Below are 12,910 nucleotides of genomic sequence, written 5' to 3' on the forward strand. Positions count from 1 at the left end.
ACTGAATCAGGAGTATTCAGAGGGAAAATTAGCTGTAAATCGTCAGCATAATTCAAGATTGTGACATTGAATTGTTTTAGGAGGTGAAGGAGGGGGCGCAGATACAAATTGAAAAGCAAAGGGGAAAGTGAGGATCCCTGTGGGACCCCACAAGTGGAGGTGGTTCTTGAAGCAGTGAAAGGCCCTAAGCGAACCGCTTGAGTGCGGTTCGAGATAAAGGAAGTGATCCACTCAAGGGCAGCGCCCCTGAGGCCGGCCTGCTCGACACGGCTAATTAGAATAGAAAATAGTATTTTACTCTTCTGCATTACATGATTTGCCACAGAAGAGACGCCTGAAGCTCTATTGAACTTTAAACTAAAATCAAAAAATATTTCAAATTAAAAACCTTAGTAAACATGCAGTACATATGTTGAAGACCGACCCTATTGTTACTTTGTTCTTGTGATGCATCCCCTTGCTGTTTTTCTGTAAAGCACTCCACTACCCTCAAGTTTCAAATCGGGCTACAAAAATAACCAGAATCAATAAGCTTCTAGTCTAAATCTTAACTTCTCAACATTTTACAAAAAACTACATAATCACAATAAAGAATACTTGAATATCATTTATTTTCTGAATTTACATCTGAAAGATTTACAAAAGAAAGATGCAGACAAATGCATATTGTAGTGCAGCTTCAAATATGTAAAGAACAGGCAACAGTCCACAATGATTTGGAATGCTATAAAGAAACAGCACATGCTTTCTCGGTTTAACATTTTTATTTTCTGGGAAGAGGAACAAATTTTAAACTTAACTTTATGTAGATCAGGCCATGCATAAAAATCAAAGGCAAGACAGTTAAGTCTATATTATTTGTTTTATCACTCAAATCCTATTGCTTGTATAGGTTTTTTTCAGTGATGAGAAATCTTGGTATTCACTTGTTTAGGATCCCTTCATTTCCATGTAGTTACCAGACACCACAATGTGGTTTTGTAGCCCATGGCTATTTCTCAAATATAGCTGTAAGATTTACAGATACAGAAAAACAGTTCTTAAGTCACCCTATATGTTGTATTGTACATGCTACTACAGGTCTGTCCCTACTGGAACCTCTGTCACTTCGAATATACATATGAGATATAGTTTAACAAATTAACTTTAGTTGTACTCTGCTTCACAGAGTAACTTAAAATTATTATGAAGCAGTAAACAAATATCAGCTTAGACAACATACAGTTGCAAGACACAATATTTGTAAGTGGATAAAAATGGTTAAAGTGCATTCACCAAAGTATACATGCTCAATGATTCGGTTACTCTAAGTTCTTACCATTGTAATTTTAATTTTCACTACATTCCATTGTATGAAATATTCAAAACGAGTCAATCCTAGAATTTGGTGAAAGCAGCAGCAATAGTCAGAATGCATATTTTAACAATTTTGCTTTGGTCACATAAAAAGATCTAGATAGATGATACTATTTCCAGAGAAAGGAGCAATGAAGTGGCCAGTAGGAGAAATGTAAGCAAAATAAACAGTAGTGCATAGGAGGAATTAATAAATCCTCTTGATATGTACATTGATGCTGCTGCTCTGCACTGACGCATCAATTACCAGGATGTTTAGAGACGGTGGGGTGAAGAGAGATGGGTGGTCAAGTACCAATCAAACATGCACAAAAAGGATGAGGTACAACTGTTGGAGAGTATCTAAAATCTTACCTGCTCACAACAACATCCAACTGTATATGCGACGCTACAGAATGACAATTCATTTGCAGACCTATTTGGAGATTTCTTCTGACCTCACCCCAACTGCTAAAGAGAGTTTAATTAACAGTCCGGTAGAGGAAAGAGGAAATAAATGATTACTATTTTTACATGGTTCTCGGCTTGCAAATGGACTTCAAACAGAAAAAAAAATCAGCTGTACGCAATTGTGTCTTCTGTAAAAACTAAAAACAATCTTTCTGAAATCAGTAGTATATAAAAGAAATGTATTTTACAGCACTTGTCCATGTTAACTTTAACAAACCGCATATGCTGCAAATTCTATTTTGTGTATAAAAAAACATGTTATCCACATTATGATCACATTCACAACAGTGCAGTAAGTGGGAAGACAACAAAGTCTTTATTTGATTGACCAAAATATACTTGAGCCCCCGAAGCAACATACTTTTCAGGTCTCAACCCTACTGGGGCAATATTTCCTTTGGAGTAGAAGCTAACCAACTGTTTTAACAACCATACCCCACAACACCGTAACATCAATCTGAAGCAACGAATGACAAACACCACCAATCGGAAATCAAAGTCCCTCCACTTTGCTGCTGTGTAACAGTGTATCTTGGTCTGATTGAAAAGTATCAACTTTTCTTACAGGGTCATCATTCTTTTTGTTTCTATCTTGTCCTTGTTCACAGTGTAGGGGGTTTTAATCCATATTTTTTTGCAACTTCCGTCTGGGCATAGGCAGCATCACACAATGAATACAGATGGGCCATCTCCATTTCTGACTTGGCAAGGTTGATTGCTTTGTTAAACATGTCAATAGCTTTAACAAGATTTCCCCTGAAAAAAAAAACAACAAAGTCAAGACTAATTCCATTTTACGCATTATATATATATATATATTTATATATATACACACACACACACACACACACACACACACTTCGTTCTTCTAGTTCTAATAAGCAAGAGAAAACACATTAAAAAAAGAAAAGCAACTTTACTGCAATTTACTTTTTATGATCAACCAGCTTTCTGTGGGAGATATAGTACAATAAGGCATGGGAGCGTAGTAGTGAATATCCGAACAGTGACTAACAATATTATTTGCCTCTAATATTGGTAGCACAATTAATATCAAAGGACATTTTCCAGTGCCAACTTAAAAACATTTAGAAGAGGAATGTGGAAACCATGTCAAAGCATGGGAAACAAATTAAAGGCCATGTTTCACATGGTTAGCCAAATCATGTCTCAAATCCAGCTGATCTTATTCCCCACATTTTTGAAAGAGGGTCTACGTGGATCACAGAGTATCAAAGAATGAAAATTCCTACTAATTGTTTTTTATATAGCACTAGCCTAAATTTGAAGAGCAGTATATTTTGGGAGGAAGAGTCTGAACAGCATAACCATTAAGTAAACAGGTTTTGATATTGTTTTCAGATATATCTGAGCAAATTAAGTTAAAAAAGTTTATGTCTATACATACAGTACTCCTGCTTCGTTATTTTTTAAACACGGACGTCCTTGAATTAATTGCCATTGTCAGATCAGAAATCTGCGTCAATAATATGGATTAGCCCAGAGGATCAAACACAGTTACTCATAGTGCAACCTTATCCGCCTCACTGTATGGTTCACATTCTTGCCCATGAGGCTCTTTGAGCCCCACTCCCCCAGTAAGGCTTCAGTTGCTTAACAGTTTCAAAGCAAAGGTTAAAGGAAGACTACGAATACCAAGCCTCACGAATGGAAGGGAAGGGTTGGGTGGGGATATTTGTATACATAGAAGAGACCAAAGTTGGAGTACTCTAACTGTAGTTACAGGTAAATTGCTTTGATTTATCCAGCACTGGATGGTTCATAGATTCACATGCTTGAATGATAACTAGAAAGCTGCCAAACTACAAAACCGAAATACAGGAAATGAGGCCCGACTTAACAGAAGAAATTTGTTAGCACCTCCTATCTCACTTTCTAGCTCTGTCTGCACATCAAGGCAGTACTGTTTCACAAAGTTGATCATTGTATCCCAGGTTGCATCCTTACAAATGTTGATTAATGATACACCAATAAAAAGGACAGGGATATTTTCCCTTCCCCTGATGGGGCTTTTCTCCTTTACTTGTGTGCATAATCATATACAAAATGTATCCTTATGTGCAAAACATTGTTTTGTTAGGTTTGACCTTTTGAACAGTCAGCAGACAAAGAACAAATGATTTAACATCCAAAGGTTCTTTTTTCAATCTAAATAAAACTTGAGAAGTCACTTGACTAAGCAATGGGATATTCCACAATCAAGAAAGGCTTTGGAGAAAAAAAAGTAGGCAGAAGAACCTCTTGGTTGAGGTGAGTGGGCACAATTAGAATGTATTGCAAATTTCTCAATCTTTACAAAATTCCAGGTGTGGGTCTTTGATATTAAGTACTTGCATCTTTCCAACCCTTCATGTTGAATTTATTTCCAACAGTACAGCTCCTCCCCATGGATGTTTAGTTAATTAGTTCAAATGGGTTTTACATTAGGGCTAACATATTTAGACCTCAAATTGGAATTGATTTGGCCACCGGAGGACAGGCTTGAACTCATCTTCTCGTGAATTATTTTACAATAGTCTACATAGTTAGGCGCCTTCGATATCTAGAAGCTGCAGCTAGGTAAATGACATTTGAAGACTATTTAAAAGGTAGGATTTCGCCAGGTGCAAAACATAAAATAGGATCTGTTCTAGGGGCATAAATCGGGTCATGGCCATTCATCTATGTTCATATGCAGAATCTCTTCCACTTCAAGGCCTTGGAGCAGAGGGATCATAATCCACTACGAAGAATACGTATCAAAGTCCTCTGGAAGATTGTTTATAATTCTTAGTCCTCAGCAGCCACACTGTCTGGTGTAACGTTGCACTGTCTGCCTGAGTTGGCTGGTTAGAACAGGGAGATGTTGAGGTCTTAAGAGAAACCACCCTCCAGGACAGCTCGTGTATCTATATAGTGAATTATGTAGTAGTTTGGTTCTGTGGTTTTCACACTCCTGCTCTCAATCGGAAAATGCAAGAAGATTTTGTAAGCCCAAAACTCAAATTGGTGATAATTGCCTAGATACCTAGAGCAGAAGTAGATTATTCAGAGCCTTTAAGATGAACTTTGTAGCTTATTATTATTACGTCCATTATTAAAGCAAGAGCTGACAGATGTTTTGCTCAAGCGACAATATATGCCCAAAAGTTTTTGCAAGGCACAAAAATAACAAGAAATAATGCCCTAAAGGGTCCTTTTCGCTGATGATCAAATTAAAAGCCATGGCATGCTATCACAGTCTCATCAGTATTAACAAAAGACAGTCACACTTACTGCCTGGGAAATATGTACCATTTTCACATATGTGCATCCGCCTGGTTAGTAATGGACAGTACTGTTTGAATGGTATCGGAGTATCTACTCACATACACCATTTGTCCGTTAACGGTATGGTCAGGACACGCGAATGCTACCAGGACCATCATGCAGAGATCCTGTTACATTGTACTGGTGAGGAGTAGAACCAAGAGAAATGTTGGAAAGGTTTACGTAAATATCATACAACAAGGAAATCTACAAGTGTCCCTGCACTCTCAGCCCCTTAGGCAATATATATAGTAGACTTATTAAGCAATGAGAAAAATCGTAAGGCAGAAGGGGAAAAAATAATATGAGAGCCTGCACACACACAATGGGGGTTGTACCCTCACATGTTTCTGCATATGAGATAAGGCCTTCCAAGGGTCCTATCCAGCTGAACTAAAATTAGATTGGTTTAGCCGTTAGCTGCCAACTGACAAAATTATTTAGCAACTTAGTGCTTTGTGAAGCACCTACACATTCACAACCAACATGTTGCTGAGACAAGGTACAGAAGATGTTTTTGAAAGACATCCAAATGGACTACCATAAGTGTTCATATTATTGATTCTCATATTTACAGCCAAGTTTAGTTCGATTAGATCAGTGATCTTTATTTCAACCAAGACCAGAATCTTATGGTGCGTGAACAAGTCCACATAACTACTTTTGTTCACCTTAAGCAAAGCAGTCCAAGCAACTAAGTTTTAGTCCATGAGTAAAGCCCCCAAGGCTAGATATGGTAAATCCAGATTACATTATAGAGAGGAGGAAAACATGGGGATCTTATTTAATTGTATTAGCACATACAGTTGTACATGGAGGTAAAACTTTCGTATCATGGAAGGAAGCAACATACATCCTTATTTTTTTAGAAGGGTTCTAGGGAGAACCCCTGTATCTATGATTTTCTTTTTTTAACTGCCTTCAAATGGAAAATCTTTGGAAAAATGACCCTCATTCAACTGAACCACTGATTTCTGAAAACTTGAGTCCCTTTACTGATGCAGAGTCTGGGCTTTACACAGGAAAAAATGAACAAGTTACTTACCTTTGGTAAAACCTTAACCTTAAAAGCAGACGATATCTTACCTTAGAATAATTCTCCAGCCATCAGACTGGATTCGGAAAATTATGAGAAGTACGTATTTACCCAGTATGTAGAGCCAATTGGCTCTGCGTCAGCCGTACCATATGGGACGTGTGTGATACCTATATAGGTGCCTCCATAGCGTGTTCACATCAGTTTCTTTACATGACTTTTCCATGCTAGAAGCACGTCTCTCCGTCAGAAGGCTGATTTACCAGTGTGCAGAAACTAGGTAGAAGACCAGTGAGGAGAAACAAGGTGGTTTTGAGAGATGGTAAGGAATCTGCAGATGGACAGAGTCTCTACCAGATAAGGAGTTACTGAAGGAAAGTAACTTGTTCATCTGACCGAGACTTCTACCTGCAGATTCCTCATTACAATAGATACCAAACATTACCTCCCCGGAGGTGAGTCTGCAATTGGTTCAGACTACAAAGTCCTGGATTACCAACAGGCAAAGTGCCCGTCATGAAGGACCTGACTGTCAAGTCAATAGTTTTTAGTAAATGTGTGCAGAGAAGTCCATGTAGCAGCCTGACAGATATCCAGGACAAGGATTCCACAAGCTAACATAGTGGTCTCAGCTTTGACTTTGGAGCAAAGAGCCTGCAATCCTTCAGTGGGTTGCTTTTTGGTCATTGTGTAGCAGATTTCATTGAAAAGTACAATCTATCTGGAAATGGTCAGTTTCTGCACTGATATCCCCCTTTTTGCTTCAGTGAACCCAATAAAGAGCTTATCGTCAAAATGGTTTTCTTTGGTGCGATCAATGTAGAAAGACGCATGTTTCAGATCCAAGGGGTTGAGTCTCTGCTCCTGTTTGGAGGGGTGAGATGGAGCAAAGAAGGTAGGCAGTGTTATGTGTTGGCTGATGTAGAAAGGTGGCACCACCTTCGGCAAAAAGGAGGCACGGAGATTCTGTTTGTCTGGGAAGAAGTTGGTGTATGGAGGATAACTGAAAATGCATGCAGCTCTCAGACCCCCCCCCCGGCCGATGTTATGGCCACCAAGAAGACTGCCTTGATCATGAGAAGTGTGAGGGGGATTAACTAAGCATGGGTTCAAAGGGGGAACACTTAAAATTAAAATTAAATTAAGGTACCATTGGGGCATAACAAAAAGCTTAGGTGGAAACATATGTTGGAGACCTTACAGAAAACGTGTCACAACAAGTGACTTGAACAGGGAGGGCTGATCCGGCTACCGCAAAAAGGAATAGATGGTTGTAAGAAATCCTTTAACTGTGCCCAGAGCAAGGACTTAACTGGACTAAAGACTAAACAAACAGCAACACTTCGGACAAGGGAGTCAACATGTTGGTCAGTGCATTAAGCCTCTGGTTAATGGGACGTGCACCGCCTAAATTCAAATAATATCGACTGTGCTCATGGGAATCACTCCCCTCCTGGAGTGTATATGTTAATACATCAAGCTGCACACCTAATAACCATAAGTGTGTCTCCCGTGGCACCAGTATTATGTGCTGTGATCTCCAGCTCTGTTTAACTGTGCAAGTTCACTTGAAACGTAAAAAAACAATTCAATAAAGTTCACTTCAAATCTTGTTTAATTCACTTTTCTCTTTGTTCACGTTTTGTAACAATCCTTAGTTCCAATGCATTTCGGTGTTTAATCACACCTTCGTCAGGGAATGTCTAAACATAAACAAAACATACAGTGTATCACTAACAGGTTTGATTTCTGAGTCTTTTTCGCGCTGCAAAAACATTTAGTAAATTTACATCTAAAATGCGTTAACATGGCCCGGGTAATATATGCGGTTAACGTGCTGGTGCATTAAACTCTTTAGGTGACGGTATCCAAAAATGGAACCTCCTGTCGATCTAAACTAAGCGTTACGCTTTTAAGGTCAGCGCCTAGAAGGACTTACATACTTTCTTTCATGGGTGACCCCTCGTCTGTTCCAACTTCGCGTATAGCCGCCATTTCTCACCTGGTTAAAGAAAAGTGTATTCCGCTCGCCGCGCGAGGTCGTTCTGCTACGCTTTCGCTGCAATGAATGGTGATTACCGCCGCGTTGGTTGCGCATGCGCTTTATGTTCAGTTTACTTTTTTCTACTTAATTCAAATTGCGATAACTTTAACTATTCAAAACCACTGATCTAGAAATCTCTCTGAATTAACTCTATGTCAGGTACTGTCAAATGACTGGAGGAGTGGAACAATCGTGGCTCCTATGCGCGCGTGCTCGCTTTCATTCAATTATCACATTTGCAATATGTTCACAATAAACCCATAACGTTAAACTTATGCAGTTATCAGCAATGTCATAGGTAACAAGTAAATTCCGTTCTGTCGTTCAAACCATTGGGCTTCAGGCTACAAAGGTTATAAATCCAGTAATTTTCTCTTTTCAAAAGGTTTTTTTAATTCAACGCTCCTTCTTTTCTTGGTATAACTTCCAATACGCAAGCTCTCAGTTGGTTGATATTATGGTGTTTTTCAACAAAGTGTGTTGCCACTGTTGATTTTGAAGAATGAGTCCTGATGTTGCTTTTGTGTTCCGCGAGTCTCACTTTTAATTTTCTTTCTGTGTGACCAACATAAACACTGCCACACGGGCATTTCAAAAGATAGACTATGTTGGTAGTGTCACATGTGGCGTTTACTCTTAAGGGTATTTTATGACCTTTCATAGGATGACAAATGTTCGTACCCTTCATAATGTTATGACAGTTAGCACAGTTTAAACATGGAACTGTGCATTAAGCCACAAACGTTCCAATACAAGCGTATACGGTCTTTGTGGAGGGACACTTAACTGCCAAGATACCTCACAGATTTAGGGAGGAAGATCGAAAACTCTCAACTGTCACTGCTCACTCTCCATGCATGAAGGCGTAGCAGGCGCGGGTCAGGTGCAGAACTCATGCAGCCGGATGAGACGACTGATGCCCATGCTCAGGAGTTCGGAGTACCATACTCTCCATGCCCAATTGGGAGCCACAAGGATGAGCCCTATCTGTCCTCCTTGTTCTTCAGAACTCGTTTGGGGGGGTGGGGTTGATGGAGTGGTATTGGTGGGAAGGGGTACAGGAATCCATTCAACAGGATGCCTCTGATGAAAAAAAGGAGCATCTTAGAAGGAGTCGGGTGTGACTTCGGCATGTTGACAGAGAACCCCAGTAAATGTAGGAGGTGGATGATGAACAACCTGAGGTGAGCCCACCTTCAACAGCCAGTCTTCAAGAAGGAGAAGAATGGAATCCTTGACCTCCGCAGATGGGCTGCAAACACTGCCATCACTTTCGTGAACTATAGAGAAGAGCGGGTGAGGCCAAAGGGAAGCGTGGCGTTTTGAAACTGCTTGTGGCCTACTGTGAATCGTAGGGAACATCTGATGGCTGGCAGGACAAGAGTATGAAAATATGAGTCTTACAAGTCCAATGCTACCATGCAGTCTCTAGAGTCCAGGGCAGACAGGACCCGTGCCAAAGTGAGCATTTTGAATTTTTTCCTTTATCAGGACGTAGTTGAGAGGATGCAGATCTAGTATAAGGTGGATGTCTCTATCCTCCATCGGCACCAGAAAGTAGCGAGAATAGCAACCACAACCTACTTCTGATGTTGACACCCTCTCGGTGGCTCCTTTGGCCAAGAGAGCCTGCAATTCCTGATGAAGCAGGGAGAGGAGGTCCTTAGTCAGCCGATTTGAGGATGGCAGCATGGGCGGCGGGGTTTCTGTAAAGGAAGGCTGTAACCCTGCTGAACTATTTGGAGCACCCATTAGTCCGAAGTGATGGACTGCCACCGGAGCAGGAGGTACTTGATCCTGCTGCTGACCGGTTGCCTGTGATGTTGTGGGGGCCTTTTAAAGGCGTTTTGGAGGCTGCTGCTGCTGGGAGGTGGCGACTGGGCAGGTCTCTGGCTGTCAGTCTCACAAGGCTTGTGGGAGTCATGTCCGCAAATGGACTGGCGAGCCTAATTGCCATGGTGGCTGGGTGGAAAATGATATGGATGGTAGCCCTACCATAGCTACGGGAGAGCTGGAAGACAGAATGGGGCTGGTGTGGGCCATAGAGAGACCCCACGACCGGATGGTGGTCCTACTTAATGCACTCAAGCGCTGAATCTGCCTTGCCAGTAAACAGGCAAGTGCCATCGAAGGGCATGTCCATAAGGGAAGCGAGATTATCTCCTAAGAAGCTAGTTGACCTCAGCCTGGCGTGGTGATGACGCGCCCCCCGACAAAGCAATCGCTTTACCTAGTAAGTCTGTTGTGTCTAATCCGCAAGGCATATCGTGAACATTGCTGCATCCCTGTCATTAGCCATGCCTGGGACAGGATGCTCAGGCCCCCTCAGAGACCATGGGCAGCACTTGCAGAACTGAGTCCCAAACTGTGTGGGAACACCATCCCAAGAGTCATGCAGTGTTCACTGCCCACAGTGGCATGGTCAACTGAGTCCAGTGCACATCAAATGTTTGCATTAGTGATACATTTTGCTTTCTGGACTAGTTATTTCCCTCTTTTGGGGTATGTCTCAAGCAGATGTTTGACCCCAATTCCTCACAGTGGAAACCACTGTACCGCAACAGCAACTTCACAGAATAAGTGATATATTGTTGTTTCAGCCCGCAAGATGACCCTTTTGCCAGCAGCATCAATCTGCCTACTTTCCTAATCAGGAGGAGGGACCCTCTTCCTTCTGAATGGACCAACAGCAAATTGAGTGGCAGATGGCCCATGATGTAAAGGGGATTATCTGGTGCAGCCTTATATTTTTCTACACTCTAGCAGTGACCAACTTGGCCTTAACCAGGTCCTTGAAGGCCAAGCATCTGAGCAAGCTCTCAAGCAACAGTATGTATCACAGAGCACTCTATTTTAGAGAGAGTTTCTATAATTAAGTTTACTTTTTCGAAAGTGTGGAGTACTACTTTATAGTGGTTGGCTGCCTACTGGATGATTGCATGATACAAAGTGGTAATTGGGTATGGCTAGACTGGGTTGTGTTACCATCATCATATGTTGGGACAGGTTCCTCTTATGGGTCTGGAAGATCCGTATATGGTGTAAAGAGATCATGCTGATGACTGATGATGGTGGAGGTCTATCTCCTTGGGCCTGTGGGTTTTGTGCTAGAAATAGGAAAGGCCATAAGCTCCTCTCACACCGCCTCCTCAAATGTGAGCCTTCTGTTTTAAGTCAGTGGTTGAGTAGAGGGTGTATGCAGGAGGGTACAGGCTAACATGCGCTCTGCCTTTGGGCCAATGAATATTTTTCTCTGTCTGACAAAAGCCTGCTTTCCCTGATCATCCAGTGGTGTGAGATTACTATGTAGTGAGGCCAGTATTGATGCTGGTTTCGAAGGAGATTTCAGACTGGATCATACAGTGTTCTAAGACAGGCATATCCATGTCTCTTTAGATTCACTCATTAGAACAATATTGTTCCAAGTACCATGGTGCCCAAAGTAATATGTGAGGTCATAAGCGGTGTATGATGGGGGGCGCAAGTTATAGTTAATTAGTTAAACTATGTTTTTTTCAGTGAGATGCTGTTGCGGACAGCATAGTTACAATTTTCAGACAATTAATGTATTTCTTCTGAGCTCATAAGTGCAAGGGCTGTAGTAAAATTGGAATTTAGGAGGATCAAATACTTCCAGTGCAGGATGTTCACAAAATTTGAGTGGTAATATAGCTCAATTAAGTTGCTTCGCTTTGAAAAGATTGGGTACACAATCTTATTATGTATTATGTTTTGTTCATGTGGTCAAGGTTCAAATAATGATAGCCAACTGAAGTAAAGATACTCATTCAAGCATGCAGGAACTTCACACATTGTTAGTTACTACAGGTATAAATGGTAATTTGTTTACAAATGTATATCATTGTGTTCTATTCCACCTAATAAAAGCCAGCCAAGAAGTACACCAAGTTAGTTTCCAGGGCCAAAACACAAGTCTGCTTCAATACACAAAACCACTTTTACAGCTTACACAACTAACCTTTGTACTTCAATAGTTCCCATTGTTTCATATGCAAAATCACACTTGTTATCTATTTCAATGGCTTTGCTGATGAGCTCTAATCCTTTATCCAGGTCCTGCTTCCACTGAAGCTGCAGCAAACTGAAAAGAGAACAAGAAGTAGATTAAAAGGAGACAAATCACACACTGAAGCTGAGTTTTGAACAATTCAGAGTGCCATTTAAACATAACTACCAAGCATGCCAGAAACAAGAACACTGAGCTTTTTAATAGGATAAGCAGGACATAAATACCATCAGAGATACTATACATCGGTGACTGATTGTATAGGCCTAATTATATGTTGTCAAAGAGCTTCACATCAATAAATGATACATTAATAAAAAGTTAAAGTGGATACATAACTTACCAGTGAGTTGGTATAGTTCTAGTGGATGTATGTCATTACCACGCATGCTTTTATAACGCATGCCTTTACTACGCAACTTTCACAACGCAAGTCGTTACAACGACTTGCGTTGGGGGGTGCTGGATTGTGAATAGTTTAATTTAATATTCCAACTCCAGTCCCCGTGGATAGTAGGGAAGGTTTTGGATAGTAAATTAACTATTCCCTATCCTAGAGCGCCCCCCAGCGCAAGTCGTTGTAACGACTTGCGTTGTAAAGGTTGCGTGGTAACGGTACTGCGTTGTAAAAGTTGCGTTGTAAACGCTGCTCCCCAGTTCTAGTCCCTAGGGTAACTTCCATGACCAC

General features: G+C 40.9%; 1 protein-coding gene across 4 annotated transcripts in view; it reads right to left on the minus strand.

Moving 5' to 3' along the window:
- Positions 1–592: 592 nt before the first annotated feature.
- TOMM70 (translocase of outer mitochondrial membrane 70) overlaps positions 593–12,910 on the minus strand; it is a 500,420-nt gene continuing 488,102 nt past the window's right edge. For all 4 annotated transcript variants that reach the window (XM_078657830.1, XM_078657831.1, XM_078657828.1 and 1 more), the window contains 2 exons: positions 12,175–12,297; positions 593–2,562 (listed from right to left, as the gene is read on the minus strand). In XM_078657830.1, coding sequence (XP_078513956.1) covers positions 2,409–2,562; positions 12,175–12,297 — 277 coding nt within the window. In that variant the 3' untranslated portion in view covers positions 593–2,408. The remainder of the gene's footprint in view (positions 2,563–12,174; positions 12,298–12,910) is intronic.

Source organism: Lissotriton helveticus, chromosome 8, assembly GCF_964261635.1.
Source record: "Lissotriton helveticus chromosome 8, aLisHel1.1, whole genome shotgun sequence".
NCBI lineage: Eukaryota > Metazoa > Chordata > Amphibia > Caudata > Salamandridae > Lissotriton > Lissotriton helveticus.